General features: G+C 35.0%; 1 protein-coding gene across 2 annotated transcripts in view; it reads right to left on the bottom strand.

Annotated features, from left to right (window-relative positions):
- Nucleotides 1-20099, bottom strand: part of LOC134530865 (matrilin-2-like) — a 39218-nt gene that overhangs the window by 9668 nt on the left and 9451 nt on the right. For both annotated transcript variants that reach the window (XM_063366131.1, XM_063366130.1), the window contains exons 3-5: nucleotides 7986-8132; nucleotides 5018-5158; nucleotides 2155-2280 (exon numbers count right to left, since the gene is read on the bottom strand). In XM_063366131.1, coding sequence (XP_063222201.1) covers nucleotides 2155-2280; nucleotides 5018-5158; nucleotides 7986-8132 — 414 coding nt within the window. The remainder of the gene's footprint in view (nucleotides 1-2154; nucleotides 2281-5017; nucleotides 5159-7985; nucleotides 8133-20099) is intronic.

Genomic DNA, 20099 nt, shown 5'->3' on the forward strand with positions numbered 1-20099 from the left:
TATTCCTAACTATTAGACTTTAGTTTTAAGAAATATTGTATATAATGATTAAAAATGCTAGAAAGTGCAAAAAGATAGTATCCAGCTAAAAACAGACAAATAACCGAGTTTTTTTTTTAATTTAACAAAATATAGTAGTTAGCGTCTTTCGTGTGGAGGAAGGTCCGTGATGCTATACGGTAATATATAATAACAAATTGAAGAATATCTTTGTCAAAAAACCATTTTCAACAATAATTTGTGAATGTTAATTACAGCTCCTGGCTCTTAGTTGTGCAGTACACACTTAGAGTACAATAATTAAATAAGTGGAAAATACAGGTTGACTGATTATATTATTTTTGCGACACAAATTTTTTTAGTGGGGAATACATGCTAAACTCCCGCTGCACGTACTAAATTTTTTAGACAATTTTTGTTACTTTGGCTTGTGTAAATCGTCAGATTATATTTTTCTCGTTATTTTTGCATTATTTCCTTCAAAATAAAATTTAAAAAATCAACCACGCTCGAGAATGTCATACGACTTAAGTTTTTGCAAGTTTGTGACCCTCCCACTTCCTTACGTTACGCTCAAATCGTCAGATTATTGAAATGTATACTTTTCAGCTAGTAATTAACCCCCATTACCTTAATCTGACGGGCTTGAGTATTTCTGACAATCGTTTTTTTTTATTACTATTCTGATGGATTGCCCTAGACGCACGTTTCTATATAAAGGGCTTATGTATAGTGGAGGTACTCAACAAAATGCAAGGTATCCTCCCGTATGTTCATCTGCCGCTCTCGAGTAAATCCCAAAATCCCCTATTGGGCTTCCCACTTTACACATTTCCGTAGCATTCAACAAATTACTCCCACCAACTGCCGTATACCGAAAGCTAAAATGTTATTCGTCAAAAATCTATAATTGCTACCAAAATGGAAACAAACTGAGAAGCAAACAGTGGTCAAAATGGTATAATTTACCCCCACCTCCCTAAATGAAATAATCTGCGTATGCCTTTGCCCAAAGCTGGGCCAGCGAGATCGCATGAGCAGTCTCGCCCACGGGGGAGTAAAGTCTAATTGCTGATACTATAGCCTAGATTTTAAAGTAGTTTTGGGCCCATCCGCTAGATATTAGCTTTCATAATATTTTACTAACTAAACACATTAATAGTCAGAAGTAATGCAGCAACTGTCATCAGGCAATGAAAGAGATATTAATTCATTTTATTTTAATAGAGAATTATTTTGTGTTGGGACATACTATAAATACTTCATATCCTACTCATTTATATAAAAAATTATTTTTTTATGTGAAACTTCTTGGGGCGCGATGGGAGTAAATGTTCAATGCCGAATTTCAATGCCACATTTTCGTGAAACATTGTTGTCAAACGTTGATGACGCGAAAATGACATAAAATACGTATTTTACCAAAGTGGTATAGAGAGTACTATGCTATATACGTTGCTGAGCCGGTTTTCGTTCTTTTCTTTGTGCGGTGATTCATGCCTCACCAAAACGAAATACAACCGATAGAGATAAATTAAAGAGTAAAACAGAGAGTGTGCACATGTGCTTGTTTCAAGAAAAATATATAGGTATCCTATACATTCAGCTGTGAGTTCCTTGAATTTTACATTTGCTATCAGCACGATCGCGTTTCTCCTTGTTCAACCAGCAGCGTAGAGAGCGCTGTTGAGACAGTACCAGATTTACCGCATAGATAGCTCTACTTTTATGAATTTAAAAAATCATTTAGAAATTTGGCGTGATCCAAATGGTAGAATTGTTTGCATAAAAAGTATCACTCACAGTTTTATTTATAAGTGTATTTTACAGTGAGAAGTATTTTTTGTTTATTAAACATTACTGATTGATCAACAATTAGAAATTGGTTTTCTTTCTTTCTCAATTTCTCTCTCTCTCTCTCTCTCTCTCTCTCTCTCTGACGTTTTACCCCTTACAATATACTCACGAGTCGAATTTGAATTACCAAACAAGATTCACTTCTATCAAGAGTACTGAGTAACACGCGAAACATTTTTTTTGCAAGTAGTTATAGCCCCACTTATCAGATGGCGTCACATATCACGCAAAAAATTGCTTCAGTTTGCTCTGCAAGAGTAGCGCTTCTATATCTTCCTCCTTGTTCTGTGGTCTCACCTGGCGTGCAGGACTTATTACCCTGGGAGAGGCGGTGGTCGGCCGGACACTTGCACAAGTGCTGCGAGCAGACGAACGGGGTCTCACACTCCGGCGTGGACGAGCAGGCCTCGAGATACTTCAACACTGCCAACAGCCGCAAACAATCATCAGTACAAGTCTCTCAACAACCAAAAATTTTCCAATCAACCATTTGAAATATTGTATAAAATATTTTTCAAAAAATATTCATTATATTCCTAACTTTTATATTTCATTTTAAATAAATGTAAATAATGAGTAAATTGGCAAGGAATTGCAAAAACAGACAAATATGACGGAGTTAATTTGTTGGAATTTAACAAAATGATGGAGAAGTTCAGATTTTTTCATGTGGAAAAAGATCCATGATCGATACGATAACATACAATAACAAAATGAATGTCATTGAATATTATTAAAAACATTTTTGAATTGAAAACTTATATAAAAATGTTTGGATATGGAGTAAATTCATGTAAGTCGTCATCGACATGGTCACGTAACGTCAGCTGTGAATGTGTGTGTATATATATATATATATACCTCTGAGTGTGTGTGTATATATATATATATATATATATATATATATATATATATATATATTCACACTCAAAGGTGCACGCGCAGCCAGTACACATAAATAACACAGGTCGACAAGTAATGCACACGACATATACCAATACATGTCTTCCGTCTTCAGTACCTGTACATCAGTGCTGTGCTTATGAATCGAATCTGTGTATGCAGTATAAAGTGAGTATAAAATATATTAAATTCTCATATAGATTTATTGTTTGAATAAAGAAGAAAACGGAGTCTTTGTAGCAATATAACTTCAAAATTAAAAATATCATTATTATTTTTAATACCTACAATTACTATGCAATAGAATTTTATAGTAATTTAGTTATTTTACTAACGGGATGAAACAAATTTGCTGTGTGCTAATATTTTTTTCGTAAAAATTGTGAAAAAGTCTCTGATTTTTATCAAAAATTATTTTGGACATCCAAAAATAACAACTATAGTTTTAAGTTTTCACTTCTGTCAGCAGTCCTCATGACTGCTTTAAAAATGTTTTTAAAATTATATGTTTGGATCGTTTAATACAGCACCTGGCTCTTAGTTGTGCAGTTCACACTTGGAGTACAATAATTTTAAAAACGTAGAAAATACAGGTTCATTGCTTATATTATTTTTGCGACGCAGATTTCTTATTAAACTAAACGTATTCATTCTGGTAGAATCTGCATTTATATGGGAAATGGAACCATACAGATGCAACAGTGATAAGCTTCGCAGCATCTTGGGCAAGGTTATACTTAAAGGTTTTTGAAACGTTTTCGATGCCTGAGACTCGTTCTGAGCCCTGAAGCTCGTGGTTAGTGTGTAACTACTTGCCATTTCACGTGCGCAGAGGAAATTTTGTTTTTCCGACAAATTGAAATTAAATCTAAAATAGCATCTCATAAACCCTTGTCTATTTACAGCAGATAGAAACTAGTTTCGTGCATCATACGCAGAGGTGACGGGCGTCACTCCGTCTCCTAGGACTCTCCACGGCCTGTGGTTCGAAGCCCAGCGAGGCATACGGGTCACTAGGCACGCTAGTGGGTGGCACATCTGCTGCGGTGTTGGCTGCCCAAGCAACTGATCTGAGCAGGTATACCAACCGCTAGTATTTAAAATCACAACAGCTGTTGAGGAGCAACAGGTTTCCAATTCATTAAAAAAAATTATATTTAATAATAACCAATAATAAAGCTTGATTTTATAGTTCGTAAATAGTTTTATCAAATAGTTGGCATTTTATAATTTTAAAAACATTTGAGTCCCATTTAAATTTTAGTCCTTGCATGAACTTAGAGCATGATATACTGTATTTCACAATTCTTAATTTGCCGTTTGTTTGTAGCCTTTGTATTAACACTTTTTATTTTATTACATAACTCATAAAAAAATTTTAAAAAATTTACTCTCTTAAAGCGCTATAAAAGCTCGGGTTTCTATGAATTTGGGAAACATGAAATTTTATTGGTTTTTCTATGATATACTAAATATAAATAGGTTTGCGACAAAAGCTGCATACGAACTGTTAGCGGAAAACTGTATACTACACGAGCATAATTCTCGAGCTTAAATATCAATTTAACTTTAAGGTGATAAAAAGCCATAAAAATCACGTATGAAATTTTAATGACCATTTATAAACAATAAATCGTGGTAAAAAAAATTGTTTTATTTATAATCCTGCGCAAAATAAGGAAATTATATGAGCAAAATAAGTTAGGAAAATATCCCTATAAGGGTCAGTTGACCAAGTAGCCCCAACAACCCTCCCCTCAACAAAATTCCCGAAATCCTATAAAATGCAAGACTCGAAAAAGTTATGGCAGTATTGTTTGAAGAAAACTGTAACTGGCGCAGTTTTCCTTTATGCTGTGCGTATTTCAACAGTGAGTAATATTATAGTTAAATAATCGTTATTGATCAATAAATAATTATTGATATCCTGAGCAGTAATTTTGACGTGAGTAATAATTTTATTAATTCATTTTTGATTAGAAAATGTTCTTTCTCTTTTTCTCTCTCTGCCGTTTTACCCCTTACGATAAAGTCGAGGTTTGAATTGCCAATGAAGTTTCACTTCTCTCACGTGTACTGAGCAACACGTGCTCTTTCTTTTACTTAAAAACATTGCGCAACCTGAGTTCAGAACACTAAGTAGCACACCTCGTCCACCTTGTCTACTGAAACACATGTCACACAGACGTGAGACGTCTACGTGAGCGGTCACGTTAGAGGAACGCTCGTGTGTGTGGGACTGTCGAGGGGGGCTGACCCGGGTCGCAGCTGTGGTCGTCGCTGGTGTTGGAGTAGCGGTAGCCGGGGGCGCAGCCGCAGGAGTGGTCGCCGCACTCTGTGTGCTCCAGATGCGCGAGGCACTGCGCGGTCTCGTTGCACGCCTCGCCGTGCAGCGCGGCTGTCGACACACACACACACACACACACCTGGCTTCGGACCACACGGGGCCGCAGGTTTGGAAGGGGTCTGGGTCAGGGCTAGGTTCAGACCACTCGCCTCCCACCGAGCAGATCCGGGCTTCACTTCTAAAGTGGAACCCAGATTCCCCTTAGAATCGGGAAACGTGGCTGACGTTGCCATGAGCCGATGGGTTTTCTCGGAGTATTTCCATTTCCCCACACCCCATTTACCCCGTATAAGCTCCATTCGCACCTCAACACGCTTCATCATCCATAAAGACCTCGACGTTGTGACACATTAGGGGGGGGGGGGGGGCCACGAGACTTAAGCCGAGGCCACACAAAAAGCTACGCTATGTTCGCTGCGCCATTTGTCCAGACACGATAGTCTAGTTCGTGTGTCAAAAAGACGCATGCTGTGGGATTCGAGTGATGATTCCCTACGATGATGATGATATATTGTGCTGGCTCTCACGGTATGTAAACGTAAAAATAAATGGGCTCATGAAAATTATACAAAAACGAAAGAATTTGATGAAGCAGTTGCTTGTGAAGACGAAACCAAATTCATGTATTATTTAAGTATAAATTCAAATTAGTTTGATAGCTAGCATTTCCTTGGAATCAAATTCCTGGCATTGTTCTGCCTAACTTGCCTTCTATAATCTTCCATTAATTTATTCCATGGACCATGGATATTTTCGTAATCTTGCAAATTAACTTTTTCCGTCGACTTGACTATTTATAGCACAATACTGAGAGAAATTAAACTTCATAAAAAGCAAACGCAGAAGTACTGCACAATTCCTCGCGAAAACATGTTTTGGTTTATCTGCGCATGCGCTATGTCAGCGACGTTTAAGAAACTATGGCCGAGAACCAAACACCTGGTGACGTCGCTAACATAGCGAACACAGCTTGGTGTGGCGAGTGGCACCTGAGATGCAGCTGGCTGTATTTTACTCCCGTAGCGAACATCGCGAATATAGCAAGCGTTCCCAAGGCTCGTATACGTCTTTGAAACTGGAGACGAATAACATATTTTACTGTAAATAATAAAGAAGCGTCTGAATAATGTTTAATTGAACAAAATACTAAAACCACTGAAAAATACTTGTTCATGGCATACAATGATTTAACTGAAAAAATTAGTATAAAAATTTTATTCTAATTTGTTTTTACTACGCCCAATTATTTAAATGAAATTTTTGACACAACGATGAATTTCACGGTTGTTATAGAACTTCGTCTTTCTTTTTAATACTATGTTTATTATTTGAAATGAACATATTTTCAGCTCAAACTTCAAAGAGGTATACTAGACATCGGAAACACTTTAGACCATAGTTGTATTGATGTTTTCAACCTGATTAGTCGTGATGAACCTGCAGAAGATGTTTGTTGGTCGAATTCAGACTCATTCGGTATACGACTTATTGTCTTAAATGCCTCCCAAGGCCTTTGAAGTTGTAGCAAAGCAACTATTTCGATGCGGATAGTAAATAAAATATTTAATGCGGAGCACTAAGCGAATGGACAATGTGGTCGGGAGGAATTTAGAGCGGCCACATGGGAGACGAAGGGGGGGGGGGGGGGGGGGCGTTCCTTACGCAGAAAACAAATTCTACAAAAGATGCCTTTGGAAACCAGTTGCCAAGAAATATTTTGTAATACACACAATATATATTGTAACTTTGTACAACCCATGGCTATAGTTATTTTTTCACATACGAAACGCGTTTTTCGAAATGATACGGAGTATTTCTTGCGAAAATTGGCGCATAATTATATATATTAATTGATGTTTCTATCGAGGATAATTTTTTAAACCGTGGAAAAGATAATCGAATATTCAATAATTGGACTTTGTTTTGTTTTATTACGTTTATTATTATGTGCAGTTAATAAGGGAAAGCTATTCTGGGAACGGTATACAAATAACTTTTAAGTATTGGAGGTACTGGGTTAACACAAAGCCCAGGTAAGAATCCGAGACCAGTATTACTGCAAACACTATTTTGTAGTGATACAGTTTCTATATAAATGTACAATTATATCTGTAATGTTACATGAATATTTATTTTCCATTTACAAAGAAAATTTACAGTTAGGGTGAATATGAAGGCAGCGCGCGAGCGAGACGGCACAGCAAGTAATTATTGCCGGCAGATATTCCAGGCATTTTCACGCAATTTATGCATGTAAATTTAATCAGAGTAAATATTAGATCATTATTTTTAAAAAAACTGCAGTTTATATATAACACCTGTATCAGAAATTTTACTTATTCTAGAGGTACAACCTCTTGTCTTGTGAAATACCCATATTTTTTATGTATGAAATGTTTTTTTTTTATGTTTAAATATTTTATTTCATCATGATATTTTTCCATTTTCAATAAAAGCCTTTTTTTTTTTAGTCAAAACCTATTCATATTTCCGACCTTCGTTTTGTTTTAACTTTTAAATACCAGTACGTGATTTCAGTTGTTATTAAAATACAAAAGATTTGGCAGCGACTGCATGCGCTGCTGTATTGTGGTAATCGCATCCACCATTTGTTCGCTGAGTCACAATTGATTGTAGCGACGACCCGTATCGTTCCAGCCCACCAATATAAATGCACCTAACATTTCAGCTGGGAACCTGTTGTCGCAGACTGGAAAATGTATGAAGGAAGCTGAGATCTTGTAGCCGCAGCTAGTGTCGGCGCAACGTTTCAGAAGGATGATCTTCAGGGCAAGACAACTGGAGCGGTGCAACTGGCTAGACGCCGGGCAACACGAGGCTGGGCTCGAGCGTGCCGCTGGAAGGATCGACTACTCACCGCTGACGCACTTGAGCTGGTCCGAGGAGACGACCTGCCCTTGGCGACAGCCGCACCTCTTGTTCGAGTCGCAGGCGAGCCCGGCCTCGCAGTCGGGGTCGTGCGCGCACTCACCCCCGTAGCCCCGCCTCGGCGCAGCTGGGTGCACTGCATACGTTCCGAACAACATTGCACAGGCAAGCATCTAGCGTGCTTTCACAAAACACATTCCTTTCGGAAACAGCTTCCCAACAAATAGTTTGTAACAATACAAGAAAGATGTTGAGACTTTGTACAACACACTGCTACGGTTATTTGAAGCATATATGAAATACGTTATTACCAAAATTCGTGCATATTTTTTTTTATTAAACCATGGAAAAGATAATCGAATATTCAACCATTTGACATCATTTTATTTTATGTTGCATGTTATGTGCGCAGTTAATACAGGAAAGTTTTTAAGGGGCCGTTTCACAAATAAGTTCAACTATTGAAGGTACTGGGACAAAAAACAACATAAATGCGCGGGTAATAATCCGAATCCAGTATTACTGCGAACGCTATTTTTGTGGTGGTACATTAGTTGTCATGTAAATGTACAAATTTACAAATATCTGTGATTTAGTATAAATATTTCTGTACCATTTACAAAATTAAGCTCATTTCTAGAGACCAGGTAAATCCGCGGTCTCTTTACACATCGGTTCAAAATTCTACAACTGTTATTGGTTCACAGTGAGTATGGAGAACTCTGAACCAACGATTAACGTCTTACCGAAAAAGTGTCAACCCAGTTGAACCGTCGCACACGTCAGCAGCCAATGAGCAACTGACATTTGGTAGAATATGATAATGACTGTGTAGTCTATCCAAGAGATCATTTTTGCAACGAATATTTTCCAGTTCCTACTCATTTTTCGATGGCAAAACTTAAATTTTTGCGGGTCACACGTGAATGTTTATAACTGGCTCAGGGTCGTCAAGTGCGTCTCAAGAGCATTGTAGTCCAATTATTAACGTGAACCAGGAGTATGCGTGTATCATGTCTACTTTGCTGCACAGTGAAACAGTTAAATAATTGACTAGCAATAAAATAAACTAAAAAAAATAAACAGTATAATTAATTCTAAATTAAAAAAAAGGTTCATGTAGCCACTTGTGAAAACGACAGGGAAAACAATTTCTCAAAATAACAAAAACCAGTTAAAGGTTCTCAGTAATACATTTTGTGCTTAGTCTACCAATAGTATGTTTTGGTTCCTCAGGGCACAGGGTTCAGGGTTGTAGCTGGAGCCGGGTCAATGACCGATTGCGCTGACGTCACGGTGGCCATATTGGATGACCGTACCCTTGACCTTATACCTTGACCTTGACCTTGACCTTTGAAATTCAAAAATTTCCATAATTGATCAAAATTAGCCAAAATGTGTCCAAAAATCGCCAAAATTTCCTCTTTTTTTTGGAAAAAAATCCCGACAAAAAATTTCAAAAAATTCCACAGTTCGAAAATTAGGATTTCGAAAAACCACAAAATACTTTTTGCCTTAGAAAGAATACAAAGTCATAAAAGAGGCTTAAGCATCCATGTCTAAAGCCTCTGATAAGCCTTTGCCGTCATCTAGGATTATGACCGCCATCTTGGATGACGTCAATTTGTTTTCTCGAACATTCCGCCATTTTGTTTTCTACCATTTTGAATCATGACGTCACTGTTGCAATTTCCGTTACGGCCGCCATCATGAAAATATTTATTTATTATCCGATTTTAATGACAAAAATTTGTAAATTTTAGAAAAACCAATTAATAAAATTTTAATAAAAATATTTTTAAAAACATGCTTTTACGACAAATAGCTCGGAAACCTCGGTTCGAACCCGGTGAGGGCAAAAAAAAAAAGGAGACCTATCCTTCCTCCACGAAAGCCACTGGCAGACTAACTTCCCCCCACCAATACCAAGGTAGGCTATATATCGTCACCTATGTAGTTTGACGTCATGTAGGCCATCTAGAAAATCAGTAATTTTAATGCTAGAAAATCGGGAAAATTTTAAATATTAATAAAAAAATATTAATTAAATTTTAATAAAAAATCATTAAAAACTTCGTTGCACGTTTCGTTACGGCCGCCATCTTGGAAAACCGTAATTTTTATAGTTGAAATTTGGAAAAATTTCAAAAATTATAAAGAAATTTTAATAATCACATTTTATTAAAATACTATTTAAAAACGTACTTACGCCTAGAAGTCCTTGGTTCGAACCTGGTAAGAGCAAAATTGCAAGACATGATAATATGAAAACGCACGTGAAGATATGCAAAGGTCCGCTGTGCAGCAGAAAGTAAAGGTTTCTATACAACAACGTTGCATTAATGTTCATAAGAGTATGCCTGGAAATGGTACAACTGCAGCAACGACAGTATCTGGATAGGGTCTGAAAGGCTCGTCTTCATCGCCGCGGTATCCTTGCAGCTACTGTGATATGTCGTTCGAATTTTCCTATGATGTACGAAGACATGAGAGGAGTAAATGTACGAAGAATCCTTCTCGCATTAAGTTTCGCTGCGATGAGTGTCATGAATGGTTTACTCGAATTGATAATTTGCGTCGACATGCGAAAAACTGTAAAGGTGAAGTCCGTGCACCTACTGCTGAACTACCTGCAGAAATTACAACTCCTCGGTTTAGGTTGGAGACTCGAAAGCGTACAAGCAAATAAAAAAAACAAATGCGCAGCAACCGATTGGTATGACATCTGGACATGGAACTAAACCTAAGACCGTGTTCGGTGCATTACAGGCGAATGATAATGGCTTCTACTTGGCGCAGTCTACATTTCGTGGAACACTGATAGACTAATATTATCTAAATACGTTTAGTGAGTCAAAAGACATTTGTAATTTTCTTGACGATATCAGACAGAACACATTCAATCAGCTTACTGATGACGTGGCAACAAAAGGACCTAGAAAATATAACTTGTGGTTGGACTGTAGATATATTATATGGAAAGCCAAATCCGTTCGATGACAAAGTGAAGAAGTGTGTATTCAAGACATCGGCTGCAGTAATTTACAGTTCTGACTATGTGAAGCAAACTGTTAAACACTGTATCCAGAATCTCTGTCAAGAAGAGGATGACTATGTTTGTAAAGGTTCTGGTTGGTCTCTGTCTAGTATAAACCGATTGGAGCTCTGAACTAGTCATTTCACGCCTATGCAGGGCTAAATGTTTATAAGATTGATAGCTTTCGCAAGTGTTCCTGTAGTAGGATAGAAATTAAGTAATAAAAATTACGTTTGTAAAAGAACTTGCGGTGTTTTATTTCTCGAACCTGTCACTTTTCTGGTATTTTAATGAAATTTATTTTTAGCTTCGTCCAGAGATCTAACCGAGGACTGGGACTTATCGGATCAATTAGTATATTGATAGTAATTTTTTTTGGTGTTTTTGGATGTTTTCCTGAATTTATAGCTAAGTAATTACACAATTTCTAAATGGCACCCAAATGACAAGATGGCGGATGTCTTCGTAATAATAAATTATTAATGCACTCTAGTGGGTAAAAATTACACTAACATGGCAACAAGATGGTGGCCTCTAGCAGACGAAAACAAGATGACGGACATGACGTCATACCAGCTGATGATATATGCCTTGGTATTGGTGGTGGGAGGCCAGTCGACTGGTGGCTTCCATAGAAGAAGGATCTATCGAAAAAAAATTTTTTTGCTCTTACCAGGTTCGAACCAAGGACTTCTAGGCGTATGTACATTTTTAAATAGTATTTTAATAAAATGTGATTATTAAAATTTCTTTATAATTTTTGAAATTTACCAAATTTCAACTATAAAAATTACGGTTTTCCAAGATGGTGGCCGTAACGAAACGTGCAACGAAGTTTTTAATGATTTTTTATTAAAATTTAATTAATATTTTTTTATAAGTATTTAAAATTTTCCCGATTTTCTAGCATTAAAATTACTGATTTTCTAGATGGCCTACATGACGTCAAACTACATAGGTGACGATATATAGCCTACCTTGGTATTGGTGGTGGGAAGTTAGTCTGCCAGTGGCTTTCGTGGAGGAAGGATCGGTCTCCTTTTTTTTTTCCCCTCACCGGGTTCGAACCGAGGTTTCCGAGCTATTTGTCGTAAAAGTATTTTTTTTTAATATTTTTATTAAAATTTTATTAATTGGATTTTTTAAAATTTAAAAATTTTTGTCATTAAAATCGGATAATAAATAAATATTTTCATGATGGCGGCCGTAACGGATATTGCAACAGTGACATTATGATTCAAAATGGTGGAAAACATAATGGCGGAATGTTCGAGTAAACAAAATGACGTCATCATCCTAAATCACGGCAGAGGTTAATCAGAGGCTTTAGACATGAATGCTTAAGCCTCTTTTAGGACTTTGTAGTCTTTCTATGGCAAAAAGTATTTTGTGGTTTTTCGAAATCCTAATTTTCGAACTATGGAATTTTTTGAGATTTTTTGTCGGAATTTTTTTCCAAAACAATTGAAATTTTTGAATTTTGGACTAATTTTGGTTAATTTTGACCAATTTTGGAAAATTTTGAAAAAAAAGAAATGGTCAAATTTCAAGGTCACGGTTATCCAATATGGCCTCCGTGACGTTAGAGCAATCGGTCATTGACCCGGTTCTAGCTCCACAACCCTGAACCCTGTGCCCGGAGTAACCAAAACATACTACTTCTACCAAATACTAAATTATAATTTTTAAGTAGGATGTAAAAGTAATTATAACATCCGTATAGCAACGTATAAACGGTATAACGTTTTCAAAATATTAGAATTAAAGCATGTTACAAAAAGTGAGATACCGAGAATTTGTTTGCCATAACTTGTTTTGGGAGGAAAGGTATATTCTAATTATAGAACTTATTAAATTACAGAACTCTTAGGTACACGTTATATGAACGTAGTGAGTTAAGTGTAGCGGCAGTTTGTGCAAGTTCCATTCAGAGGTTTGACTTGGGAAGCGAAGCATGACGATGATACGTATTTGTGTTTAATTACTTATTGCTTACTTACAGGTATGGCAACAGATTCAGAGTTTAATTTACTGACGCCCTCGGATGCCATGATTCAGTCCGGTACAAAGTTGTGAACTAGGACATTAATGGGAATGTCTCGAGAAAGTATACGACTATGGTACATTTTTTATGGACGGACAAGGAAACCTGAGATGATTTTCAGCCTTAAGTATGGAATTTATTTTTCGCCTAATTCGTTGAGGTGATTTTCACTATACATATTCCTCTGTGGTTAAGAGAATGGGAGTTCAATTCTTGAATAAACTATTTGCGTTTATCTTACAGAAATGTTTACAGCATTAATATGCATTAATCTGATGAATAAAGTATGTAAAATTAAAACTGGTTCACATATTCTTTGAAAAAAAGACAATTATAATCGAAACACATTTTTTGTGATATAAAAATTATATCAACATAGCGGGTAAAATTTCAATTTGGTCCAGGTCACGTACCAAGTTTCAAACCTTTATACTAAACTCTTGAAATTAATTCAATCTTAGTTTTGGTGGGAAGCTATATACAAACTTAGAAAATTGCTTTAATTTCAACTTAAATCCTTTTCTCTACAAGCATCGCACTTAAAGACAAGAATATTGCCCACGTCAAGATCGGCGAACATTTTTTTAGGGTTGTTCGTTTCCAATAATTAATACAAAAAGTAAAAGCATAGGTACCAAAAAACATTGTCAATGCGTTAAATAAGTTTACTACATGCAGTTTCAATAAAACTCATCGATACGCTGTCTGAGACTATCCAGGAGTCTTAGTAAGTATATACGAGCCCTGCGTAGTAGTTATAAAGCCCTATCACATTCCATCTCCAAGTTGTTGGTTTCTCAACACTGAATATGCCTAATGCAATACAGAATAAAATATCTGTAAACACACACGCCCACACAACCTCTGCGATACGGGTTCAACCCGAAATACAAGACTAACGAGAGGGTATAAAGAATAATAAGCGTGTCTATCGTTCACGAGGCGCAGAAACCGAAAGACATTTATTTGTAAATTTCATTACCTACATATTTATTCTCGAGTCGGGGTCTTTGAACACCTCGAAAAAAAATTTCAAAAATATATTTTGATCTCTTATTTTGTGATTTTGCTGTTTTACACCACAGTTTCCCAAATATCTTTCCTTCCTATAATTTCCAAATGATTTTTTTTACGTCATTGTGAGCAATTTGACGCGTGAGTAAAATTAAATTGTGTAATATTTTCTATTGTATTCGCCATTTTTGGTGAATTATTAATTTTAATGCCAAACATGAAAAAAATTAGTAATACCTTTTAATTAATTAAACTGCAGCGAAGGCCTGCAATATGCTTTAATTCCTTATCTTTCATCTCATTACAATGACTTAATCGCCTTGCATCTGACTCGTGAGAACATCTTGACGTATCACGCAACTAGTATATATCTTAGAAATTGTGAGTGCATTAAATATTTATTTTCTGAGGATGATGTGCCTTATCGATCCGTATCATATATAAAGTAAACAGAACATTGTTCATTTGTTTCAAGCGCACGCTTCACAGTGAGCGCCCTTTTGAGAAGTTGTTTACGAATCGGGATCTAAGAAAACATATAGCTTGGAACTGTCACGAGATGCCATGCTGTGACGTGCTTGAAGTCACTTTTTTGCCTCACCATTGCCATATTGTCACAACCAAAACATTGCGAAAATGGTGCTTGACCAGGTAAATGTTGGTTAGTGAGCATAAGAGGATTTAGAGGGAGCAGAAAACGAGTGCCCCCCTCTCAAGAAGGGTAAAAATGCACTGGATAATACAACTTCTGAAGTTATAAACATGTATTATACTTGGTCCGGACTACCGGTGACTCCCCCAGATGTCAATCCTGGACCCGCCCCTGGTAGTGAGTATGAATTAAAATCTCAGTCGTTAAACAGTCACTTTTCATAAAATGCAGTTTTTTTTTAAGTTAAACTTCTTAAGGCGCGTTATGATGCGAATGAATTTTTACGATTCTCGCACCATGCAACGAAATGTTCACATAATGAAAGAAATGATATATCTATGCAAAATAAAGGCTACATACAAAAAAAATTATATATGTGCTTTTAAATCTTTATCTTTAGTGATTGATTCTGAAAACTCGTCCACATAATTTAATATATATATTTATTGTGAATGTTAGTGATAGAAATTGTGTTTATAAACTTTTTTAAGTGTATTTATATTAGTAAAGTTATGTTCCCGCATGTAATATATTTGCATATTTAATTATAAGATATTATATTATTAATTAATAAATAATTAATGTTAATATATTAGAATAAGCAGTCAGTATCTTAATTAATTTTCATTATTCACATATATTTCTATTGAAATTAAATAATTAATTTTATACGTGTGTTTATATTAATATTGAGAGCTGAGTATATATTTTAAAAAATTATTATGATTGAAATAATACATTAGCAACCGTACCTATAATTATATTATATTATATTATATTATAATTATTTTATTTTATTATTTTATTAATTTTAATTATTTTTACAAAATTAAAGTAAAAAAGTATAACTTCTAACGCGATTACATAAGTACACGCACCTATATATATATATATATATATATATATATATATATATATATATATATATACAAAGCGCAGACTATGAGATAGAAAATAACTGCTTTGCCCGTTTAGCATGTACCTAATCATGCAGACTTGGCTACAAAGAAAAAAATATATTTTCTACAAAATAAATAGAAATAGTTTGTAATACTTCAATAAATTTATTTTTAACTTTTAAAAACAAATGGCTCGTCTTATTTTTTCATAGGCCTATATGAAACAAGTTTTTTTTTTTGGGATAATACAGAGTGTTTCCTACGTAATATTATAGTTCATTTAATGTTTCATTCAAGCATAATGTTTTTAAACCCAGAAAAGTTAGTCAAATAATCGATAATTGTACTTCAATTTGTTATCTCGTGCTTATGTTTTGTGCGGACATAACACTGGCAATCTATTGTGGGACCGGTTTACCAACAACTTTTAACTATTGGAGGCACTGGGACAACACAAAGCCCAAAGCCCAGGTAAGAATCCGAGCACAGTATTACTGCAAACACTATTTTTTAATAATTTCACTCTAATTCATGTAAATGTAAAAATTAACAAATATCTGTAATTTTATATTTCAACTTCTGTTGCATCTGCACTCGCACTTAAATATTTAGGAGGGGTTATTCCCGCGCAGCACCGGGTGTGGTTGACACTGGCGGCATACAGGCTGCGGTCGGGAGAAGCGTGATAAGAGTCTTTCCGGCGGGAACCGCGGCAACAGGCCCCGGCTACTGCGTCTTTCCTCAACAGCAAACAATTATTTGCGTTATGGAACTGCCCCTTTTCGGTCAGCTATGCTTTGGCTTGGTTTTTATTTTATGCTAGCTAATGCCTGGAATACCTTGCAATGTCTCAGTCAATTATTTTTGTAATTTGTTTGATGTGGGTACACAACAAAGCATATCTCTAATTTTCTATCTCTCTGTCTGTCTGTATATGTAACTGTATATTTATATACCCCTCTATATCTCTCTATCTCTATCCATTATATTACTATATCAATATATATCTATATATGTTACACTATAGCAATGAAATTATTAAAACGCTATGTTTTCCCTATCTATATTATATCTATATTTTACCTGTCACAGGTGTGAAATTTATATAAAAACACGCGCGTATTCGAATGCAACGTTTTATCATAATTTAAACGCAATGGGTGAAACACTTTTGGAAATTTAGGATTTTGAACAAACGAAAATTTACATTTTTTATATAAATACTAGTTGCGGTACCCGGTTTTTTTTCCTTCGGTAATCGCTATACAGATCTGATATTTTTAATAATTTGAAGATACAACTATTTTTTTTTCTTTTATCATCTGGAATATAAATTAATATTCACCAAAAATTGTCTAATAAAACCGAAACTTGTAACACAATTATATTGTAGTAACTCGTCAAGTTATACATAATAACGTAAATATCAAAATTTTAAGATGATTGGAAATGATGATATTTGGGAAAATGCGTGCAAAACAACTTAAAAATTAAAACAAAAATAAAATTGAATTTTAAATATTTATGTTTATTGTGCACATTAAAACCCGCCTGGAGAATATGTGTACAAATTTCCCTGTTCTAGGCCTTCCGTTTCCACGCTACCCTATCTAAAGACATACAAATAATCTCTTGATTTTATTGTTCTCTATAACCCAATTGAATTTATATTTTGTCAAATTTCAGAACTTAGTATTTAGAGACAGGAATATTTCTTGGTTTCATTTCGCGATAGGATTAATATTAAAACACTGTTTCACCTTTGACCCGCTTCTGCGATTTTCCCGTAGTTTACGTGAAGGAAACTGGGCCAATGAGAAACTCTCTATTAAAAATATATCGAATCATATGCAACCCTCCCCTGGTATATCTCTCAAGAAATACAGCCAATCAGCAGGTGACATTTGCCCGAGAGAGTATAGGACTCTGGAATCTATCCTTTAGGACACTGAATCCACGAACGTTTTACATTTCCTGGTAACATCACTATGGACTTAAATGAAATCAAAAATTTTACTCTTTTAAAAGTTACAAAGAACTGTGAAAATTTTTGACACATTTTATGATAGACGCTTTAGAGTGTGTAGTTTTTTGTTAGCATTACAAAATATATGGTGTTACACAGTGATACTACCTAACTACGTAGAGTACTTCCCAACTAAGTAGTTTACTTCCCCTCCGCTTATATATTATATGGCTTATCAACAATCGAAATTTATTTTGATTACCATCATTAATGTTGTTTTAGTTACATTATTTATTATTCGTTTCATGACATAAAAATAGTGCCTATTGGTATCATTAATACAGTTAAATTTAATTTCAAAAATGAATTCAATAGCTACTAAAAGCCAATTGTTTTACAGGAAAAATAATTTGTAGAAGCTAATCTCTTTCAATTTTCGTCATCCCAAGCTGTGTTCATAAAGATCCAAAATGTTAAATTTTGTAATAGCAATTTTGTTTGTTGAAAAAAAATGATAGAAACCAATTAGAAGTAATGGGTTTGATATCGTAAGAGGATGTTCTTTATGAAATACATAAAGAAAAATAAGTATTAACATAATTAAATTTGTTTTTATACAACATAGAGTGTTTAAGGTAGGCTACATTACAAAAATTGTCATAAACTTACTGAACATTGAGATTTTTCTGAAACGTTACAAAGTTTAATCTAACATGTATGAGAGATAGCTATAGAAATTCTTACTCCAATCCCTTTAACAGAGGTAAATCTTGCCTAAAACACTGCACTAGTCTTCAATTATAAGTACGTATTATACATTAAATGGCATGATATATCTCGCAAAAGCTTTACATAATAAGTAAGCTTTTTTGAAAGTTGATTACAAGTGTTTTCGCCGAATTCAAGAGAGCTAATTTAAATCCGGTTTTCGCGACCATTGTGACTCTTAACGGTCATTAATATTTCGCGTTACATCTTTAGAAAACACACCAAAAACATTTAAACAATCAATTTTAGCAATGACTTGCGTTTAAGAAGCAATGGAATGATTTCATTTAATTATACTTAATAAATCAACCCAACGATTTTTAATTAATTCATTTGAAAAACGTTCAAACATTAATCGAAACAGTGCTTTGTATAATATTGTATTGCTTTTTTAATTTACATGGTTGAAAAATTAATGATATTAACAAATCCTTCTGCAAGGGAGGTGGGAAGAGGGTGGGTCAGTATGATGCTCTCTTTACTCCGTTTTAAAATAGTTATTTTCGTTGTACAATATAAGTTTGAATAACATATTGCGAAATGAAATTTTTAATCACTATTTCATGCAACATGGAGGAACATAAAGTTTTCTGGGATACACAGAAATTTTTTTTTTTAATTTTACAAAAGATTCCTTTGGATAACAGTAGCCAAGAAACACTTTGCATTACTACAAAAAATAAATTGTAACTTTGTACAACACGTGACTATGGTTATTTTTGCATATGTGGAATAGGTTTTTTTGAGATGATACTGAGTATACCTTACAAAAATTGGTGCATAATTTTATATTTGAATTAATGTTTCATTCAAGCGTAATTTTTTAAACCATGAAAAAGATATTTGAATATTCAATAATTGGATTTTATTTTGTTTTATTACGTTTATTACTGTGTGCAATTAATAATGGAAAGCTATTCAGGGGCATTTATTATAAATAAATTTTAAGTATAGAAGGTAATGGGACAACACAAAGCATAAATGCCTCGGGTAAGAATCCTATCCCAGTATTACTGCGAACACTATTAATATTTCTGTTCCATTTATCAAAAAAAATGTAACAGTTTATGTAGTACTCCCTTAAGGTCCTAATGCTAGGAAATTTGAGCTGTGTTTCTTAGATCCAGGGGTGGCGATTTGGACGTGTCACATCCTCGCTTCGCCACTGCTTGGCATGGACACAGGGTTGCCAGGAAACTGTCAGGTGGAGTGGGGAAACTGAGAGTTTGGGCGGGAAACTGACAGGTGGTTCGAAATGTTTGGCAGCGTGTATTAGCGAAATATTTATTTAAATGTGACATGTAGCCAGTCAAAATTTGTCAAATCGCTCTTTCAACGATACTGTGTTTTCCATCGATTTCTACATGCGTGGGGTCGGCAGGAAAGAACTTATTAGGGACTTATTAGGGACCAAATTAGGGACTTCGACCAACAGCTAGACGTTAGAAAATACAGTAGAATCCGTTTATTATGACTCCGCCTATATTGACGAACCGCCTATGATGACGTAATAACACAACGAAGTTTGGTTTTCAAATAATATTCTTTGTAAATAAGTCGGATATAATGACTTTGCTTACAGTGACATGTCGCTTATTGTGACCCATTTTTAATCAATTATGTCCGGTTATAATGACCGACATGATTCTTTACACCTTCTGCAATGTTCGTTAATTCCCGATGACGTGGCACGTGGCTCGTTTTTGTTTTGAACCTCAGTGAG

Source organism: Bacillus rossius, chromosome 3 (assembly GCF_032445375.1).
Source record: "Bacillus rossius redtenbacheri isolate Brsri chromosome 3, Brsri_v3, whole genome shotgun sequence".
NCBI lineage: Eukaryota > Metazoa > Arthropoda > Insecta > Phasmatodea > Bacillidae > Bacillus > Bacillus rossius.